The 21,925-nt window shown below is 50.3% G+C and overlaps 1 protein-coding gene across 2 annotated transcripts in view; it reads right to left on the bottom strand.

Moving 5' to 3' along the window:
- SH3PXD2A (SH3 and PX domains 2A) overlaps positions 1-15,690 on the bottom strand; it is a 193,263-nt gene extending 177,573 nt beyond the window's left edge. For both annotated transcript variants that reach the window (XM_080912611.1, XM_080912612.1), the window contains exon 1: positions 15,226-15,690. In XM_080912611.1, coding sequence (XP_080768737.1) covers positions 15,226-15,297 — 72 coding nt within the window. In that variant the 5' untranslated portion in view covers positions 15,298-15,690. The remainder of the gene's footprint in view (positions 1-15,225) is intronic.
- Positions 15,691-21,925: the final 6,235 nt, after the last annotated feature.

The raw sequence follows: 21,925 nt of genomic DNA, 5'->3' as shown, positions 1-21,925 counted from the left end.
TTTCTCCAAGGCTAGACCACACAGTGGATGACAATGCCTCATGCAGGAAGAAGGTGATATTTACCCTCGGGGCCTAGTGCGTAACATTCCTTATTAACTAGGGCTCCCTACAGGAGTTTGCTACCTTAGTTGATTCCAACTCTAAGTCACGGGTTCAGATGCATGCTAACTCTGGTCTCCTATCAGCTGCAAGTACATCCCGTGGGATGACTACACCCTGTCTCCTTCCCACAGCCATTCCAGGTTCATCTACATGGACAGAGCAAGTTCCCTGGTCTGTGTGAACCCAACCTGACATGAAGGCCCCTCCTCCTGCCTTACAACTGGCTGAATGGTTATCAAGAAGAGCCTCCTGCATGACTTCATGACGATGATTCTCAGAGCAACCCTAACAGGAAGTCCCAATCCTCATCCATCCAAGGAAACAGAGTGGGGGGGGGGGGCATCAACTCACAGCCAGTCAGCTAGGAAAAGGGCTAGCTGGCATTCCCTTACCTGCAGGTCACCCTCCCCCAGAACATGCCACAGGCTCCATCCTTTGTCACAGATGCCATGTGGCGCTCTCAAGTGTTCTAAATATATCCCAAATATATCCCCATGAGGTCCTGGGGGCCCTGGACTTCTGGGAAGTTGAAGCCACCTGCTATGTCTACTCAGAGCTGGCAGGACCATGCCCCCGTAGCATCTTTCCATCTTGTTTAATCTTCCCAACAATGCCGTGCCGGACATTCTGTTGTTAAAGGAGAGGGAAGTGAAGCCGAGTGGCTTAGGGACTTCCCTAGAGCGCCCAGCAGAAATGCTTTAGCCGAACTGTGACCTGGCAGGTTTGGGTCTAGAGCCTTGAACTCCTATTCTCATTTCCCTCTGGAGTACAACCACCTTCTCTTCCCTGTCTATCAGAGGTCGGCAACCTCTGGTGCTAAAAATGGAGCCATACAGCCTTCCCTTCTTGACCGAAAAGGGACAAAGCAGGGGTGGGGTGTGTGTGTGACATACCACGCTGACTACTTCTTTTAAAGGGCCAGGCTCCTGGGGAGGACACACATTCAGAGAATCTTTTTCTCAAAGCCTGGTCACACTGACACCTGGCACCAGGACCAAACACACTCAGGAGTAACAACTGTTAGGTGAGGTTTTTTTTTTTGTTTTTTTTTTTTTTTTTTTTTTTTTTTGTTGATGTTTGTTTTTCTCTCTTTGCATGAGTTCTCTCTCTGTGTGGATGTTCAAATTGGGGTTCTCATGCAATCTTTCAAGACCTAACCATAGCCCTGAGGGCTAAAAGAAGACAGGAGTTCCCAAGAGTAAGGAGCCAGAGAGAAGTCACAACAGGCGGACTCATAGTTGCAGTCCAGGGAAGCGTCCTGATGTGTGCAGCCAGTAGGAGACCTGCTCGCCCACTAGAGACAAGATCTGCAGCCCCATACAGGACCTTCTTTACACTGCCTGCTCTCAGCAGGACACCATCAAGAAGGAAGTACCTAAGCACATGTCTGCCCCCAGCCTGCCTCTCAGGAATGGACCCTCGCCCTTAAGAAATTCTGACCACAGAAAGGAAACAAAGTCTAGCAGATGAACTGAATAACCCAGACCCATCAAGTTGGCTCAACAGTCAGCTCCCGCTGCCCACAAGTGACCAGAGACAGACTCCACATGGAGGAAACTCCTCGTAACATGTAGTTCTGTGCCTCCAGCGCCTCCTCCACATGAGTTTTCAGAGTTATATACGAGTTAGTCGGCCTCGATGCCAGGGTGGGTCTATCATCCCATCTCACAGATAAAAAAACTGAAGACCAGGGACTGTCAGCACCCCCACCACCAGCACAAGGCTGAGTGGTAAAAGTCAGCTTCAAGTTGGGCAGTCTGTCTTCAATAACTGTTCCAGGGACAGAAGAGGCAGCTGACAGTGTAACACAAAGCCCTGGGGTCTGAGTTGGTAGTGTATGCCTGAATCCCAGTGCCCCGGAAGTGGAGACAGGGGTGGGGGGGGGTCAGAAGCTCAAGGTCATCTTTGCTATCATGCAAGCTTAAGGCTAGTCTGTATTGAACTGTTGTATCTGAGGAACGTGTGTGTCTGTTGTTTTGTGTGTGTGTGCGCGCGCGCGTCACACCTGTGTTTCTCTGTATGTATTTCTGTGCGTTTGTGGTGTCTCTGTGTGTTTCTATGTGTGTGTCTCTCTCAGTGTGTCAGTGTGTCTTTGTCTCTGTGTTTATGTTTGTGTTTGTCTTTGTTTCTCTCTGTGTATGTGTGTGTGTTTCTGTGTGCGCGTCTGTGTGTCTGTCTGTGTTTGCATGTAAAACCTGCACTGTGGCATCACCTCCTGCAACAGAGACATCATTAGTTGCTTTTACAGAGCTCAGAGTTACAACTCTGCTCAAGGTCACTAGGTAAGTAGGTGGCAAAGACAAGATGAGTTGATGCAGAACTCTGGACCGGATGGATCCTGGGCTCAATCTAGGGCAGAAGGCACGAGGCCAGTGAGTGGTGATTGGGCCTGGGAGAAGGCACACCCACTAGGTAGGCTCTGTAGTGCAGGGCTCCATCCTAAGGAACCCATGGGAGGCAGAGCCTGAAGCTGTTAATAGACTAGCCGCCACAAGGGTGGAGCCAGCAACAGCTGCTGTTTATTCTGGGGCCAAGGACTAGCAGAGACCTGTTTAGTTCCAAAGATAAAGTGAACCAGATAGAAGGTCTGCCTTCCCTCAAGGACCACACTGCCCCAGCCACCTGCTGGCCTTCCCCCTCAGGCCTAGGTGTCAAAAGTATCTTGCTAGACACCTTAAATGGACCTCCACCAACCCGGTTCCCACCCAGACTTGACTTGTAAATGGCCCAAAAAGACAATCTCACACAACAAAGCCACCCCCTGCAGTGTGGCGTTTCCCAAAACAAATGGTTTTTCCTGTCTAAAGAAAGGAGAAGGGCTGGCCTCCTGTGGCTTTTGTCCCCTTATCCAGAGCCTGGCTTGTTAACTCCCTGCTTTCAAGTAGGGATCTACATTCTGCAGGGTGTGACTGGCTAGAAGAATTCTCTGGAAGTCTAAGGAGCTCCCAGGCAATTCTGGGGTCCCAGCCTAGCCTTAGTCCCCAGGCTACCTTTTCCTGGCTGGTGACCATTGGTAAATCAGTCTCTCCTTGCCTTGGCAGCACAGCAAGGACCAGGGCGTGCTTTTCTCACAGCTGTAGGAAGAACTAAATGAGTCCCGGTACTTTCGAAAGTGGGACGTCATCGGCACTGTTTTTATTATTTAACCCCCCCCCCACCGGCCGTCACATGGTACATTTAGGTTCCCGGGTTAGTCTAGAACGAAGTTAATTAACAGAGACACCTGCTTCTTGAGTTACAGTTCTACCTGCTCCAGGGAGAACAGATGCTTTCTAGGCTAAGCTGAGAGCATCTTGGCATCGCTGACAGGGAAGAGATGTGTGTTCCACCATCCAACAAGGAGCTTCCACAACTGTGGGAAGCGTGGGGTGAGAGGAAAGATTTCCACGGGGCAAAGCCTAAGCCCACTGGTTCACCACAGTGATCCAGGGCCCATCGTGACCTGGAGCTCTGCTGGAATAAGGGCCGTGAAAGCACAAGACTGCTGTGGCCGAGCACAGCTCGACAAACCCTCGCCTCCTGGCTTTCACTGCAGCACCTCACACGAGGTAGGTTTAAGACGAACTCTCAGCCAGTACATCTCCCTACAGATGCCGATGCTTCTGGGGCCCCCGGGGGTCCCTACCCATATCACTGCAGATGGAGACTGTATCTTCCTAAGGAGTCAGGATCAAAACCCCAAACAGTGTCAAGGCCACTGAGTCTTTGACAAGTCATCAGGAAGCTACAGCAGAGGAGAGGACACCACCCCTCCAGGATGGGAGGGACAGAGACCCCATCCTGCTCTCGTGTGTGTGTGTGTGTGTGTGTGTGTGTGTGTGTGTGTGTGTGTGTGTGTGTGTGTGTGTGTGTTTTAGTTTACAGTGTTTATCCCCTACCTGATATACAATATATTTTTATCTACTTGTCTGTATAGTGTTTCCTTTCCCATGAGAATATCAGGGCACAGAGCCAGGCCTCCTACCCACCCTTTTGTACTCACCCAGCCTGGAGCATTAGAAACATCCAAGTACTGGCCAAGTGAGTGACTGTAAGTTAACAGCTTGCTAGGAGCTGAACGACCTAAAGTCATTCAAAACACTAAAACCTCACAGGAAATATTCTTAAGATGTGAGGTCAGGGAAGCTTCCAGAAGGTGATAAAAAACTGAACAGAATCATGAAGGAGGATAATGGTGGTAATAACAGCTGACACCTATAGAACATCTGATCATTACAAAGAGTCATAAACCATATGGGCTAGGAATTATGATTATTCAACCTTGACAGACACGAAAGCCCAAGGGCTTGAAGAAAGGTGACTTACGTGAAACCAGCAATGCAGAGCCAGGGCCACAGCTCAGAACTGATTTTCCACGTCCTCACCTCAGCCCACACGGAAGAGGCTGTCAACACCCTCCTCCACCCTCAGGCTCTCCTGGCTGCTGTCACCCGTCTCCCCGGAGGTTACTTAGGTCTCATAGCTTAGATTTACCTGAGCAAGCATCAGGGTGAGAAAATGCCAAGGACTTAAACTGTCCCCTGATCTCAACCACAATGACATGATAGTCATCATCTCTAAAGAAAGGACAAAGAGCCCCTGACAGCCGGATTCAAAAGTGGCTCTGGACAATAGGTAAATTGAGCCACTTTGAAGTTTATCTCAATTGCTAGCTGCAACCTCACAGTGCTAACACTGGGGCTCAGAGGTCAGAGCGGGTGGGTAGGTGAGCTACAGTATCATCCATGACCCTGGGATTCTGTCTGGGACCCATGTGATGAGTCCCTTAGCCTCTGGCCTCCTAAGAAGCCACCAGAAGGGACATCTTCAGAGCAGTGGGACACCCACTACAGGATATCCCTCTTCTTGTCACTCCATGAGACCAGAACACCCCCCTGTTCTGTACTCGTAGACCACACAGTAGGGAAGAGATGCCCTTGGGAACACAAAGGGACCAGAACAAGAGTGCAGACAGGGATGGGAGAGGCCACATGCTGCTGCTGTGGATGTTTCCAGCCTAGCGAGAGGGCATAGAGAGAGCAGATGGCAAGCTCTTGCATCAGGGCCAACTCTCTGGTGTACAACAGAAAACCCACTTCTCCATCACTGCAGAGATCTGGGTTTAAGCCTTGACTTCTACCCATCAACCACCAGGGACAGAAGAAAGATGCTGACTGGACCGTCTCAGCAATGACCAGGGGTCTCCTGGACAGAAGACCCCTAGCTCAGTAACTGTGCTTTGCAGGGCTCCCCCACAACCTTCCTCCTGTCTCAGAGCACCCACTCCCCGGTCTGGCCCTCAGAAACCACAGTGGGAAGCCAATCTCTTTGCTCCGGCTGCCAACGAGAGATGACTGACGTAAATAATTAATCCCAGCTTGAAACCAAAGCTCAGACATTGTTCTGTGTGACTCTGTGGGTGAGAAGGACCAGTGGAGGGACGAACCAGCAGCCGTCTCTGCGTACCCCAACCTCATCTGTAAGAGCTGCTGTCTGCTCCTGAGAAGCAGGAGGTGGGTAGGTGCTGTGCGGATGCAACATCAGCCCCTGCCTGGGAGGTGGAAAGCAGGACGGAGCTTCCCTCTCAGAGCCTCACACCAGCCCTGTGCCAGGCAGCTAGGCCTCTCTGCTGTCACTCAGAGAAATTCTCCCACACAGGCAAGTCCCTTAAAATAGCTTTTTGGGTTTTAGCCATCAGGAAACACACTAAAGCAGGGTCAGAACTGGACCTGCCCTAAAAGGTTTACAAAGGAGCTGCTACTTCAAAGGACAGGGACAACCCCTGTTCACTCAGAGCCCCTGGGTAGGCAAAACTGGGAGGCAGGTTTCCAACAGGGGCAACTTTCCATAGAAGGACAGCATGGCCAGTGACCCCTGGGGCAGCCCTGGAGAGGGTCCAAGCGTGTGAAGTACGGTGACAGAGACCAGGCACAGGCCAGGAGAAGGGACAAACATGCCCAAATATGTGCTTTACTGGCAGTGAGACCTCCACTCTCTGAACTGCAGCCCTAAGTCCGATGGCATTAGAAAGACAACTCTGATGATAAATCAGAGGCCTGGCACAGAAGACATGGTAGCGTGCAATGAATGGCAGTGACGTAACACAGGTCGAACTCCCCATCAACTAAGTAAAAGCAGATTACTCAAGAGTGGAGGGTGCTCTACCCAGCCCTGCACAACGAAGGACAGAGGTTCAAACCAGCCCGCTGCTCTCGGTTCCTTGCCCCATCTAGGAGGTAAACTCATCATCACCTCCCTTCCTCCCCAGAGCTGTGGTCAGATCTGATAAGAATGTTCTCTTTCTGCCACATCGGAAGGCCACCCATGCTTCATGGATCCCAGCAATGGTTCAGAAGCCCTCTCTGACTTAGGGCACACGTCCTGCAGTGCACACAGAGGAAAGGACTCGAGCCCATCCCGTGTGTGTGTGTGTGTGTGTGTGTGTGTGTGTGTGTGTGTGTGTGTGTGTGTGTGTGCCTCCACCCAGGCCTGGGGAGGGTGGTTTCCTTACTGGACAAAGGGAAGTGACAGGGAAGGGGCCAAAGAAAGCCCAGAGGAGGAGCAGAAACACAGCTGCTTCCTCTTTGCTAACTCAGCCACCTGGGTGTCACTTCCCCCTCAGGTAAGGGTGGAGGCATGGAAATGGGAAAGTAGTCTCCATGGCTGTGCCCTAAAAGATCTTCACTGAGGACCCAATGTGCCACCAGGACAGCCCTGGCTGTGAGCCTTCTCAGGAAGAAGCTGGTCAGGTGAGCCTTGCTGAGAGTCCCCAGAAATTTCGAAGGCCTTCGTGTCACACTGTTGCCTGTGCCAACTTACTAAGACACAGCTGGGGAAATCAGGGGTTTCTAAGGCAGGTCCAAGGGGCAGCAGCCATTCTAAATCGGCAAATGGATTTCAAAGGGGGAAAGGTGACTTGTACGCAGAAAGCCAAGCAACCAAGGCCTGGGACCATCTAGTCTTTCTGGGAGTGAAATATGTCACTTGGGAGCCACAGAATCTACAGACAAGAAATGTTATGGAGCCTTGGGACCTGATGCAGCTTAGGCTATCTGAAGTGTAGATGCGGGCAGCGGCTTAACACTGTGTGAGACTGGAGAATACCCTTTGGTATATATGAAGTATAGCCATCACCACCATAGGTGCTCAGGGAACATGAGAAGAAGACAAGGCAGAGAGAAAACTAAGAGCTAAAGGTTGGGGAGAAGTACTGTGTGCGTGTGTGTATGTGTGTGTGTGTGTGTGTGTGTGACATCACACTTTCTGGGTGTCACAAGGCCAGGAAAATTATGAATTCATAACAGCTGGGTAACCTGAATAAGACCTGCACAAGATCATACCAATAGGCATTCAACATGGATGGGGCTCAGGAGACACACACACACAACCCTATCTCCTAGCTGAAATGCTACTGACTGCTGGTAACTTCTGGAAACTGAGAGTCTGTTTTCTCAGGTGTGGCCCCTGGTAGGTTGCCCTGGTAGGATGCTCCAATGGATAGCCTTCCATCGACACACTAGTAAGTAGTACTAATTAGACCCACTGAGTTATGGGAGGAAAGTGGACATGAAGGTGGGGGAGAGACATAGGAGCAGGGGGTGAGGGAGGATGGAGGGGAGGAGGAGGGCTGAACGATACTTTGTATACGTATATGAAACTGTCAAAGAAGCAGTTTTAAATGGTTTTGAAAAGGAAGTATCCCAACCAGTAGCTGGTATTTCTATTAGGACAATCCCCCTAAAGAAACAGGGTACTGGAATACAGGGGTATACTGTGGGGGACCAAATGAATGAGGAGGTAGTATGAAGCACAGTACGTACAACTTTGAGTCCTGAGGGACGGATGTCTCAGAGGGGCACCGGGACTTCAGAGCCGTCGTCTCTCTGGGCTCCCATGCTCCCATTGAGATATTGAGAATTGAAGGCAAGCCCTGCCTTTGTCTTGCCACCAGTCAGTGTGGATGGAAATTATTCCTCTGAGCACTGCCTCTGCCCTCCCCCCACCCCCAGCCACACACCGCTGAGATCTGAAGATATGAAGCAGCCAGCTCCTCACTCCTGGATGTTCCCCTTTCTCCTCTGCAGCCCTGCTTCCCCAAGAGCGTGGGTGCAATCAACTCTGAAATGGCAGTCTGAGCACTAGAAGGAAAGGCTATGAACAAGAGGGGCTGGGACCAGCAAACTCAAGACCTCCAAGGCACCCCTAGAAAGAGAGGCCTTAGTACTGACCAGGGCAGTAAGAGCAGCCCTGCAGTGAGATGTCTCCCCTCTCTCCCTCCCTCTTTGTGTATGCTTGCACATGAATGCTCATGCACTTGTATGTGAAGGGCAGAAGTCAACCTCCGGTGTTGTGTGGTTGTGTCTCTGTGTGTACATGTCTACGTACTCAAGTATAAGTCATAGACAACTTACAGAAATCAGTTCCCTTCTTTCTACCACGTGGGTCTCAGGGATCAAGAATCAGAGTTGGCAGTAGGCATCTTGACCTGCTGAGCCCATACCCTGAAAACCGTCTATCACGGTCCTCAAAAAATCCTCACGGTGACTAGACTAGGTCACTAGCAAATTCCAAAGGCCCCCGTGTCTCTACCTCCCCAGTGCTTGGGTACCATCTGAAATCTCCTTGCCTACCATCCTTAGACCTGCACCCGGGCCCCACCTTCCTCATATGCTCCATTCTCCATGACCCACCACAGTCATGGTGGGTGAGCTCATCCTGGGTTCTGTGTAAATGTTCCCTGTGGGGCGTCGCTTTCCCTCCCCTAAACTGTCTTCTGGTCCTTCCATTCCTCTCTCCCAGCCAACCCTTATCACTCCCAAGCCCCACCACAAAAGCTGTCTTCTCCATCCACCTGCCTCCCCTGGAAACTCTGGTTCACAGAGCGGTCCTCCGGCTTGGGACTGCACCAGTTTGGTGGATTCTAATCTTGCACTTCCGACATGCAGGCACTGTTCTAGAACCCTGTCAGGATGTACTTCGCTTGATTTCCACTGGGATCCTGGAACTGGGCCCTCTTTCCACCACACTGCTTCGCTGGTGGCAGATGTGGAAACTGAGGCATGGTGTGGCTGTGAGTGGTGGCCACAGGCCAGGTGACCCAGCACCGGAGTGCCTCCCGCTCCTCAGGACATTCTGCCTGGGTTGGCTTGTCATCTCTCCCGGCTCAGCTCTGACTTCAGATAAAATGCCTTCAGTTTCCACACTATTGCCATGTCTGGCCCTAAGAGATTCTCAGGTCAGTTCCTAAGCCACTTGCTGCACTTTGCAAGGTTCAAGCTAGACGCTGGTCAACCCTGTGTATATATAACAGGGCTTGGACCCTGCTGATACCATGGCGACCAGCCTGAGGTTATCTGTGGCCTCTCAGTGGCCTGCCCATTAGCCCAAGCCCCTGACCCTCCATTCACCTGCTTGCCTACAGCTCACGACCCTCAGACAAGAGCAGTCCAACTAGGCTGGAGGCAGTTCACACTTGGGATCAGCCTGTCCAAACACTGACCACCCTGTTGGAAGCTTCCATTATTTTTGGCAATCGTCGGGGAGAGAACACTGCTGGTCCTCACTCAGAACCTATTTCCAAAGCCAGAATCTCCACCTCATTTCCCACACACACCCCTTGTCCTTCCTGTCCCTGGAGTTCTGTCCTGACCCATGATCTCTTTCCTGGATTCTCAGCACTAATGACGAGTAAGCGTGTCTACTGCATGGATAACTCTATCAGTCGTTTTATTTTCTTTAATTAGGAGGCCAAAGATAACAGGGCTGCCTGTTAAACTTTTCTGGCCAAGGGACTGGCCAGTGACTCAGGATGAGGAAACTGAAAGGCAGTTTCCAGGGATGGCTAGGCAAACCCTAAGTCAGAAGTTCCCTGGCACTCCCCTACTTCACAGCCCCCGCTGCCCATTAACTCAGCTGGCCCCAGAATAGCTCTTTGGAAAATGCAATCGCTGGGGCTCATATTTCTGAAGCTGGCCCAGGTCTTTCTTGACATCAAATAGGTTTATTTTTCCCTTCTCTTCCCCTCTGCTTGCCACCACACACGGTGACTCCAACCCTGGCTTGCCCTCTCCCCTCAAAATATCCCTTACACTCAACCCTGAACAGAGCCATGAGGAACGGCTGGCTCTGCTCCCTGTCCCAACGGTCTTGAAGGATGTGGTTGGCTGTTCCATGAACAAGGAGCCTCATCAGCCCTGTGAATCACCCCTAGATCACTTCCCTCTATAGAGAAGAAATGGGTCCCATTTGTGTGTGTGTGTGTGTGTGTGTGTGTGAGAGAGAGAGAGAGAGAGAGAGAGAGAGAGAGAGAGAGAGTGTGTGTGTGTCACACTCCCAGATTCAGGCAGATGTGGAGCAGGCAGTGTTACTCAATGTGGTGCTGATTTTAGCTACGAGCCTCTTCTGTCCTTACCTGGAGTGACCCCCTCCCCTTCTCTACCAATCCACATTCTTTCTCTTCTCAGCTTATCAGAAACCTAACCTAGGCCCCAGGGCTCAGCCAGGATCCCCTCCAGGTCTGAACAGCTGCCCTCTGTTTGCTGGTGTCATGTATGCTGGGTACTTTCCATGGGGCAGGCAGCCCAATGTCCCATCAGACTCCCAACAGCTGGGCCTTCCTTTTGGCCCAGTCTTGCCTTTTCTCTCAGCTTTCCCCATGGGTCTTAGATGTACTTCAGCGCTTTGGTAATGGGAACACCAGGAGGAACGGCATGCAGTGGCTGCCCAGAACTGTCCTCGAAGTGCTGTGAAGTCACAAGTGAGGACACGGAGCCCAGAGTCACTGATCCAACCCCTCTCTGTCCACTATCACTTCTTCCATGGCACAAGGCCCTTATAAAGGCTCCTTTCCAATCTGAGGCTGCCCTTCTCACTCATGATGTTGGAATCATAATGTCAAGCTTAGGAAGTAAAGATGAAGAACAGAGAAACTAAGGAGTTTGGTGCTCATTCCTTAAAACACAACTCCTGGGACCACAACCAGAATCGGTAATGATCTAAATCAGGAAAAGTGCCTTCGTTTCATAGGTCTGCCCTGCATTTATCTTTCCTGGACTCACCGGAGACAGATACTGGGTTCTCCCAGCAACCTCTCCCTCCGCCAGTCAAACCCAGTTTCATGACACATGATGAGCAACCATCCCAGAAAGGCAGCCCTCAGATGCCCCCCTGTATCTCTCACTGGCTCTCAGGCCTGAGCCTGGAACTCACTCACTAACCAGTGGGAAGAGCCGTGTCTTGGGCTTCTCCTTGGGAAGTAAACTAACCTGTGTTACCTAGAACCCGCTGAAGCTGAGTGGGAGTCCCCAAGTAGTTAACTTCACCAAGCTTTGGCCAATCCATCTGTAGTAAAGACACACACACACACACACACACACACACACACACACACACACACACACGAGAGCATGCCTGTTAGCATTGGGCACCATGGAAGTAGCCGCTGACCCTGGCTGTTACTTGCATTCCCTAGAGTCCTGTAGAGGATCAGAGCATTCACGACTGGTATTTGTCTGAAATAAACACTCAGGAAAGGAAACGACTGTGAAAGCAGGACACCTCCCAAATCCAAACAGACATAATGTCTCCTTTGCTTTGGATAAACAAGTGTCTCCCTGCCACCATATGGCTCCAAACACACCTGTGAATGCAAAGAACTTTGTGCTTTCAAATTTACATCAGCAAACCCTCCAACAGAGGCAGCTATGGCTAGCATCTGGCATCTGCAGGGCCATCTTAAAGACAAAGGGTCTGAGGCCAAAGCCAGTTTACCTAAGGCCTCCCAAGGAACAGCTCATGAGAGCTAGGACAGAAGCCCAGCTCCAGGCAGGGAGGCTGACCCAAGCAACAGCTGCTCACCCTTCCCAGCCCCACCCCAGACAGGGGCTGGCAGAGAGGAAGGAAGAGGAGCACTGGCTACACCGTGGATCACGCAGGCTACTTGTCTGTCTTTTATAAACAGACCCAAAGCACAGAAACCCCAACCCCCACCTATGCAGTTCCCCCTCCTTGTGGGATTGTGCACACCCTCTGTGGGGTGTCCTTAGAGAACCTTTGCATGTGTTCCCAGTGCTCCTCCTGCATGGGCTCTAAGCCTCCCTCAGCTGCAAGCTCTGGCTAATGTGCACATCCATAAAAAACTGCTCTGCGATTCGCCAAAGCATGGGCTCCGCACTCTATCGGTGCAGGCATGGAAAGAGACATGCTTCCTCAGTGTGGGGTTTACCAGACATATGTGTCTTGAGTACAACCTGTCCGGCCAGCTAACCATGCCGGAAGTCCTCATCCACAACACTTGCCCTTCCTGTGTGGGGCATCGGTGCATCTATCATACAAGGGGTCAAAAAAAAAAAAAAAAAAAAAAAAGGACTGCTCCAGAGCCCTACTGTATTCTTTCAATTATTGGGCGCCCCTGTATTATTTATCAGTGCCCAAATGTGTAGCAATGCATCTCTCTTCTTTGTCAACTTCAACCAGACTTGGTGTACCTTTAGTGGGCAAAGCCCACGCCACAGGCCAGAAGTCACTTAGCCCCAGTACTGTGACTAGCTACCCTATATGTAACCCACCTGGTTCTCTGTTCCCTTATCTGTAAGTTAAGGGTTGCACCAGATGAGCCATCCGCCCCAGCCAGCACCACAAAGCCACAACATATAGCACACTCCATTCATTGTTTTCTAGAACTCTGCGTGATCCCATCTGCTAGGTGACGTCACTCTCCGCCCTAAGAATCACATCATCCATTCATTCTCACACGGAAGTGGAGATGACCCAGGAAACACTCTGTCTGTAGAAAGGGAGGAAATGATCATTGCAAGGGAAGTGGACAGGACTTCTTTTGTATTTTCCACAAAGTACACTTTATTATCAATCTTAAAACGCCAAGTCTCTCTTCCTCCCAGTCAGACCCTTAATAGCTGGTTTTCAGAAACTTTCTTTGTCAGACTCTCGCCAACAGTTTGCTAATATTTGATGAGCGCTCAGTGTGTACCTAGAACTGGACTAAGTCCTTCCCAGGGGTGATGTCATTTAATTCTCCTGACAGCCCTATGAAGTAATACTATTATTACCCTCACTTTAAAAGTGAGGATACTAGGGCCAAAGAGATGGCCCAGCAGCTACGAGCACTGGCAGCTCATCCAGGGGACCAAGGTTCAATTTTCAGCACCCATATAATAATTCACAACTGTCTGTAACTCCAGATCCAGGGGCTCCTACACCCTCTCTTGGCTTTCTGTAAGTGGTACCCAGACAAACAGACAAGCAAAACACCTGTACACATAAGAAAATTTAAGTTTTTTTTTTTTAATACAAGGAAAGTAAGCCCCATGTAGTTTTAAAGAATGTATACAATGTAGCAGTTAGTGGGGTCTAAGGAGACCAAACAGTAGCCTGTCCTGCCTTTCCATACTTCCAACCAGGTCTGGGGCCTGTTAGCCGCTACTTTGTTGCCAGTGTGTCTTACATTGTATCCTTTGGCATATCTGCTCAAAGATAAATTGGATGTTTCATGCAAAATTCAGAGCTTGAAAAGCACCTGCTAGGGTCTCAGGACAGAGACGGCCATCTGTTGAAAGCAGTACCAGTCTTAACAGAAGGCTGAAAAAAAAAAGAATCCTTAAGACAGCCTGCAGTGCCCCCCAAAGTGATCAAGATGGTTGGCAGGCTGCATACTTAACCCAGAGATGTGCAAATGGACACCAGTCCTTGGAGCAGGGTGGCCACCTGGTGCTCTAAACCCTCCAATCTCAATCTCTCTCTCTCTCCCTCTCTCTCCTCCTCTACCTCTTCCCTCACTGCCCCCCCCCTCCTGCCCCAATCTGGGAATAGAAGTATCTCAAACTTGCTAGTTAAGGACTTTCCTACTTAGCAACCTCCTCAGACCCTAGAGGAATTGTGGTTTGTTTGTTTGTTTTGTTTTTTTAGTTTTACTTTTTTGTAATGGCGGTAGAGGCTTTCAACACCAGACTGCACATCACAGATCTCCCGTCTGACCACTCTTACCTTCTTCCTAACCTGAGTCCAGCCCCACTAGTCAACTGCAGAGAACTGTGCCTTCAAGTCTGCTGTGATCCTGGCAGAAAGAGTAGCCCCGGGCTGGTATTACACCACAAACCCCAGCCTCCTTCCAACAGGGAAATAGAAGGCACTTTAGAGACTAATGTGTAATCTAGGGCAGCAACCAACAGCCCGTTTTAATTGTTAAAGGTAATGCTTTGAGCATTCTAAATGCTCCTTTAAATGCCTAATTTGCAAATAAGAGGCTGCCCTACTGTCCCCACGTTTTCCGTGTTTTGGGTACTTTACAGTGAGTCTCTTCTATCTCAGCAAGCCTTCCTAAGGCAACAAGAACACAGTGTTTACTTCCAAAGGTGTAAAGGATTGGAAGACAGGACCGGCTGAGATGAAAGGGGACTGTCAAACACTTTGAAGCCCAGCTGGTCAACCTTAGCCTCTTCTTATTAAGTTTGGGTAAGGAAGGGGGAGGGGCGGCGGGGCAGTCAACCGTGCCTCGGAGACCGCAGACCACATTTGCCTGCTCGTGTCCGGCGTCGGAGCATCACTTATGAGGAAATGACCCCGGCGAAGGGTCACGTCCAGAGGAAGGATAAAAGGAAAAGCCACAATTCTCCTCACACCGCGGGACACAATGGTTTTAAGAAGGAAATCAAAGCTCGAAACCAAGAGGAGAGGGGGCAGGGGGCAACGCGCTTCCTCAGTCCTCAGCCGGGGCAGGCAGAATGGCAAACGTGGAAGGCCAAAGAGAAGCATGAGTCTCCGGTCAAAGCAACTGAAGGCATCCCCGGCCGAGTGAGCGTGAGCGCCCCGCGTTCCTGGGGAGCGCTGCGAAGATGCTCTTTCCCAAAGGGACTGCCTCTGCAAGGGGCTGACGAAAGCTTCCCCCACCATCCATCCAAGCAGCGGGCGGACACATGACTTCACCGTTGTAACAGACAAGGGCAGCCACTTGCCAATTGCAATGCCAAAAAAAGAAACCCGGGACAGGGGAGTGGAAGAAGGACAGAAAAGGCTTCCCTAGAGATCACAGCCCTGTGAACAAACTCTGGAGCCAAGGGCTGCCCCTGGGGGCATGAATCTCCGGGACCGGCCAGCCCCCAGCCGGGATCGGTGGAAGCAGTACTCACATAGTGTTTAGAGGGGTTCCTCCGCTTCTCCACGTCCACCACGGTGGCATCTTGCACGCAGTAGGCGAGCATCTTCCCCCACAAAGCGAGTGGCGCCCCCCGGCGGCGTCACCTTCTCATCCCGGCCGGGTTCCGGCTACTTCTCCCGTTGCTCGGGTCCCCGAGGTTACGCGCCACCCCTGCCCCACGCGGCGCTCGCCGCCTAGGCTCCCGGCGCCCACAGCTGAGGCTCCGGGGCAGGCGACTGTCCCGGAGGGCACGAGGGCCCCGTGCGCCCGGGGCTGCTCCCGTGGGCCTGCCGCACGCCCCTTCCCTCCCGCGCCGCCGCGCTCCACTCGCCTGGCCGCTCTCTCTGCCGCCCGGTGGGGCCGGCGGGAACTGGCGGCGCAGAGGAGGGCTGGGGGTGTGTCCCGCCGGCGAGGGCACGGGGCGGGGGCCCGGCCTGCTGTCAGCGCGCCGGGGAGGGGCCGGCGGCGCCCCTGGGCCGCGCTCGGGCTCCTGGGGGCTCGGCGCTGGCCGGCGCTGTGGGCGCAGGAGGCGGAGGCAGGGCGAGCAGGGAAGGGAGGGGAGGGGAAGGGAGGGGAGCGCTGCGAGGGGAAGCGCGGGGAGGGGCTCCGGGCCGGGGGAGGGGCTCGGGCGGACGGCGAGGGGCTGCAGCCCTGCGAGGCCTGGAAGGGCTACTCTGCTCAGTCCCCAAACTCCGGGTAGCTTTGGAGGGAAGAGGCTCAGGGAAAGTGAGCCCAGAGCGCCCCCATCCTGGCTCAGATCCCAGAGGATCTGTGGCCACCTTTCTGTCCCTTGTACCACTGCCATCTCCCCAGATCTCTTTAAGGAAAAGTAGTTTATTACCCGCCCGTTATGCCTACAGCTCCCTCCAAGAGGAGACCCGGACGGACGGAGAAGAGACCAGCATTAAATCTTTCAAGCCAGCCTTCTTTGGCTGAACCACCTGCCCCCCTGCAGGTCACCACGGGTGAATTCTCCCCGGAAATGGAATCTATTGATCTGCTGCTGCCTCCATCATCGATCAGGGCCTGTGTAACCAACCTGCGACATCATTTCCCAATGACAAGGTTACAAACACCACTTTAGCCTTAAGTCCGGGCTCCCCGGGGACTCTCCCAGGGCTGGCAACCGGCAAAGGAGCACACAATGGTGGGAAAATCGACTGTGTTGGGAACCAGATCGTCTCTAGCTCCAGGCTCATGCTTCCCTCGAGTCTGGAAAGCTGGCTTTCCAAGTTGCTTGCCCATCTCTGCTCTTGGAGCTCAGCTTAGCCCCACCACCACCACACACACAGACACGATTTCATCTTTTTTTTCCCTGTTCTACTTTCAAATATTTAACGGAGTAGGTGTTTTCAAAACGAATGCAATTGTTCCACAATACAGTAATGTTTTGTGTTGTGTGCCTGGGGACTCATGGAAAGCATCCGAAATGTGGGTAAAGGATTTGGAGACTTTTTTTTTTCCCTGTCAGAAGCCCTGGGCCGTTCTGAGACGTCTGCATTTTCTTTGGGAAAAGCATTGGCTGAGGGGGCTGGAGAAAAGATGTCTCCGTATTCAATTCCCCAGTGATTCACAACCACCCGTAACTTACAGGATCAGACGCCCTCTTCTGACCTCTTTGGGCACCCAGCATGGTGCGTATACATACATGCAGGCAAAACACTTATTACAAATAAAAATTTAAAGAGTGCTGGCTGAGCAGACATGACTGCCAGAGTTCAGATTCCTCGGTACTAAGGTTATAAAGCCAGGTCTGGCCACGAGCCTGTGACCTTAGGCTATATGACACAGAGTTAGGAGAATCTGGCGACTTGATGGCTAGCCAGCTAGCCACAGAAACAATAAGTTACAGGTTCAATGAGAGACCCTGCCTCAAGGAATAAGGTGGATATCAGACATCTTGCACTGAAGCACACACGTGCACATGTGCAGACACATACACAATTAGACACTCACACACCAGACAGAGGCAGGAGTCTTGAAAGCAGGCACAGGGCTTCTCTGTCTCAGAGAACAGTAGTGGGAACCCCTTGGCAGGAGGGAAGAAGAAGGCACTCTCCTGGGGCAGGGCTATTTGGTTATCAGGGAATGTCAGAGCAGAGTCTGACTTCCCAAACAAGGCTTTGCTCTCCAACTCTTCACCCAGAAGCTCAGCCCTGAACTACAGGAGGTGGGAGGTTGCTAGCTCAGCCCCAGGTTGCCTCATCTTTGATACTGTATCAGCATTTATCGAAAGGCAGAGAATAAATGATAAGACTTGTTTACACAGATTTGAGATGAGAGATTCTTGACCTAAGCATCATGAGGTTGTGTTGGGATAGAAACAAGATGGGAGGGCAGAGAAATCAGCACCCGAATAACACAAGGATAACCTTTACACGGAACACGAAAACATGCCAACTGAAACATGTCTGCCCCTGTGGCCTGCTTCCTGCCACCTGCCCCCTCCACACCCCCAGTACGACTGTGTGTGCCCAGCACTCTGTCCATGGCTGGCTTTTTGAATGTTTGAGAACACAGCAGGCAGCCGATGTGGCACTCTTAAGTGCCATAGAGAAGAGCACTGATGGTCTCAGGACAGGCCTCATCCAAGCCTCCCTAAGGAGACCGGGGCAGATCATCAAATCCCCTGGAACTTTTGTTATATACAGTCGTGAGCTGCCGTGTGAATGTTGGGATTCAAACCTGGGTCCCTGGAAGAGCAGCTAGTGCTCTTACGCACTGATCCCTCTCTCCAACCCTCCAACAAGGTCTCACTATGTAGCCCTGGCTCTCTTAGAACTCACCCTGTTGATCGGACTCACCTCAGACTCACAGAGACCTACCTGTTGCTGGAATTAAAGGTGTGCACCATCATACCCAGCTCGTGTAATGGTACAGCCCTTAATGCCAGCATCTGGGAGGGGTACGGACAGAAGGACCAAGAGCTCAAGGCTAGACTTAGCTACATGAGACATACACGAGACACATGCATTAATTTGTGGGTGCACTCGTGTGCACGCACACACACACACACACACACACACACACATGCACACACACACAGTTTTTTAATTAAAATAGTTTTCTTTGTGTCTGCTCATTGTACATGGCCCTATGTTACACAAGGACATTCTCATACAAATATGTATCAGATGTTAAGTGTGTTCCTCTCTATAATCCCAGACCTCTTTGTTCCCTTAGACCAGCGGTTCTCAGCCTTCCTAATGCCATGGCCCTTTAATACAGTTCTTCATGTTGTGGTGACCCCAACCATAAATTACTATCGCTACTTCATAACTGTGATTTCGCTACTGTTTGCTAATGTAAATACCGAACACGAAAAATATCTGATATGCAACCCTCAAGTTGAAAGCCACTGCCCTAGACAGTTTTAATTCTATGTCACATAGACATATGTGTGTGTGATTTTATATATCTATACAAGATTTAGAAATCACATATAAAAAGAAGTACACAATATTTGTCTTTCTGAGAGATGGCTCCAAAACCATCTCCAGGTACCTCCATTTTCCTGCAAGTAGCATGAGTCTTGTTTCTGGATGATTCTTCTGCGTAGGCGTCCTGCTTTCTTTGCTCCTCCCTTTGATACTAGATACATAATTTGCTTTAATAAAGTAGCTTCTGTGAAGAATGCTGCAGTAAACATGGATGTGTGACCACCTCTGCGAAGTTGCGTCGAGTCCTATGGGTGGAATATAGCTGAATTGCACGGGAAGGTCTAGTTTTAGTTTTCTGAGGAACTTCCATGCTGACTTCGACAGTGGCTTCACTACCTTGAATTCCTACCAGCAGTGTATATGGTTCCTCTTCACGGGCCTCTTCTTTCTTGGTTGCTGGACATGGAAAAAGACACGGCACCAGAGCTTCCCTGTTTGCTCGGCCCCACTGCTAATTGGAGACATGATAACAAGGTGTGGCTGCTTGCCAAGCCCTCAGCTGGCGAAAGCCACCTCTCCCTGACACCTCACACAGAACAGGGCTCCCTCTGCTGCTTCCCATGGTGCTATGAAGGGCCTCAGCCTCCTGCTCTACACTGGTAAGAGTTATTGTGCAGGGTTTTTTGTTTTTGTTTTTGTTTTGTTTTGTTTTAATAGAATCCCTTGGATTTCTAGCCTTCGAAAATGACCAGGCTCCCAGAATACCAGAAGGAAATCTGGTAGCTTGAACAACCAAAGAAGCCAAAAATCACAATTAGATTCATAGAGGGAAAAAATATTCTGTAACTCTAGGCTGCATCCCTAATCCTGCCCAGACATCTGGTCCCCAGACGAGTGTGTTCTGTTTTAAGGCCTTCAGAAATGAAGCTGCAGCTGATTCCATAGTGTCTGGTCTCAGCAGTATCGGCTCGGCTAGAGTCATCTGAAGGGAGGAAGATCTGGAAGTGAGGTACCTTCTTAATGATTGATGGGGAAGGCCCATCCCTTTGTGGGTGGTACCATCCCTGGGCCGGTGGTCTTGAGTTCATTAAGAAAATGGGCTAGGCAAGCCATGGAGAGCAAGCCAGTAAGCAGCACCCCTCCATGGCCTCTGCATCAGCGCCTGCCTCCAGGTTCCTGTCCTGTTTGAGATCCTGACATGACTTCCTTTAGTGATGATCAAAGATGTGGAGGTGTAAGCCAAGTAAATCCTCTTGTCCCCAAGTGGCTTTTGGTCATGTTTTTTCATCAGGGCAGTAGTAACCTTAGCTAATACAGGTGAATGCCCAGCAACCTCTTGGTGTGAAAGAACATTTTGTACATTTCCATTTTAACCACAAACAACCTCAGATTACGATTTTTAAAATCCCCTGGATTTTCCAGAAGCTAACAAACCCTGACTTGGCCACTGAATGACAAATTAAGAAGAGGAAGAGGAAGAGGAGGAGGAAGAAGAAGAAAAAGAAGAGAAGAAGAAATCCATTGGAGAATTCAAAAGCATTTTTCCCTTAAAAAAAAAAAAGCCTGAGGTTACAAATTAAAAAAAAAAAAAAAAAAAAAAAAAAAAAAAAAAAGGTTTAACTTTGACTCCACCCCCATCCATTTTCTTTCATTTCTCTATTCAGGCATATTTTTGAAATCACTGTTCTTTATCCTGTTTGAACCTATGCGTTTGTTTGTTTTCAGGTAAAAGATTTGAGACACTCAAAGGCTCAAGGTCAAGTCTGACTTCAGTATAAGCCCCACCCCCTATAAAACAGAAAGTCTCCCCAAAGTTGACTTATTTCTTACCCAATCAGTAACAAAGGCAGAGAAAGGCAAAGAACGGCTTAGCATCAGACTTGATCTGGCTGAGATCTGGTCATCAGTAACTAATCTGCCAAAGGTGTGTGATTAACCTGATTAGTTAACCTGGTTAATCTTCCTTCCTGAAATAGGCACAGTGCGTGTCTTTGTTAGGACTCAGGCTCACACTGGCTGACGTTTTCTAACAGAGGATGGGGTGGGGACTCAGCTTTAGTTGGGGTATTGTCAGTGTGAAGAGACACTATGACCATGGCAGCTTCTATAAAGGAAAACATTGAACTGGGACTGGTTTGCAGCACAGAGTTTCAGTCCCTCATCATCATGGTGGGAAGCATGGCAGCACGCAGGCAGACGTGGTGCTGGAGGAGGAGCTGAGAGTCCCACATCAGGATAGGCAGGCAGCAGGAAGAGAGGACCACACTGAGCATGGTTTGAGCATCTGAGATCTCAAAGCCTGCACCCACAGTGACTCACTTCCTTCAACAAGGCCACACCTAATAGTGCCACTCCCTATGGGTCTACCGGGGCATTTTGATTGAAACCACCTCAGGCTCTGAATATATTTACAGCATATAATAGCAGTTTCTCATGGAGTCACAGACACCTGAACGTCTTGAATGAAGGGGCAGATCTTTGAGAATACAAGCAATATCTCCTGTCTCTATTCAGTACTGTGTACCTGCTTTACTTTTTTCCCACTATGTGCATGTGTTCCTGTGAACCTCCTGTTTCTGCCTTCCAAGTGCACTGAAGACTGCTCTTGCACATCAGGATTTTTGTTTTGCTTTCTGACTGTTGATTTTGTTTTTCTGCTTCTTTACAGAGGGGTGGGAAACCTCTGCGCAAGCATCCACCAACCTCTCATCTAGATACATCTAAGGCTCATGCTTGCCTCTGGAGTCCAGTTCCAAGTTCACTATGAAGGAAGAATCTGATTGGCTCAGGTTCAGTCATGTGTCCATCCTGACCCAAGCAAACATCATTGGATTGAGTTAGGCAGAAGAAATTTCATCAGAAGCAAACTGATTAGGGAATTAATTAGAGGAGAAAGGTTCATATATCCCAAAATACAGCTACTAAATTGCTGTTCATCTTTTAGAGGACTTTGTTGATCAATTGGTTAATTTTTTTTGCGTTTGTTTATTGAGAGTGGGGCATGGGGGTAAGAGGACAGCTCATTGGAGTCAGTTCTCTCTCAACGTGCAGTCCTGGGATGGAAATCAGGTCAGCGGGCTTGGCCGTGGGCATCTTCATTTACTCAGCCTGATAATTTATTTATCCACTAAAAAGTTTTGTTATGTTACCAACACAAGACACCCACTCTACTAGGAACTGGGGCAGCAGTCAGAGGCAAATTGTCATTTAAGAACTGTATGGCTATTGTAAAAGATGAGCATAGTTCAAAAGTATCATAGAAGGAGGCTGGAGAGATGGCTCAGTGGTTAAGAGTACAGGCTGCTCTTCCGG

The sequence above is a fragment of the Micromys minutus genome (assembly GCF_963924665.1).
Source record: "Micromys minutus genome assembly, chromosome: 2".
In the NCBI taxonomy this organism is placed as follows: Eukaryota; Metazoa; Chordata; class Mammalia; order Rodentia; family Muridae; genus Micromys; species Micromys minutus.
The sequence above is the reverse complement of the archived record's forward strand: the minus strand, read 5'-3'. Positions and strand labels throughout refer to the sequence as shown.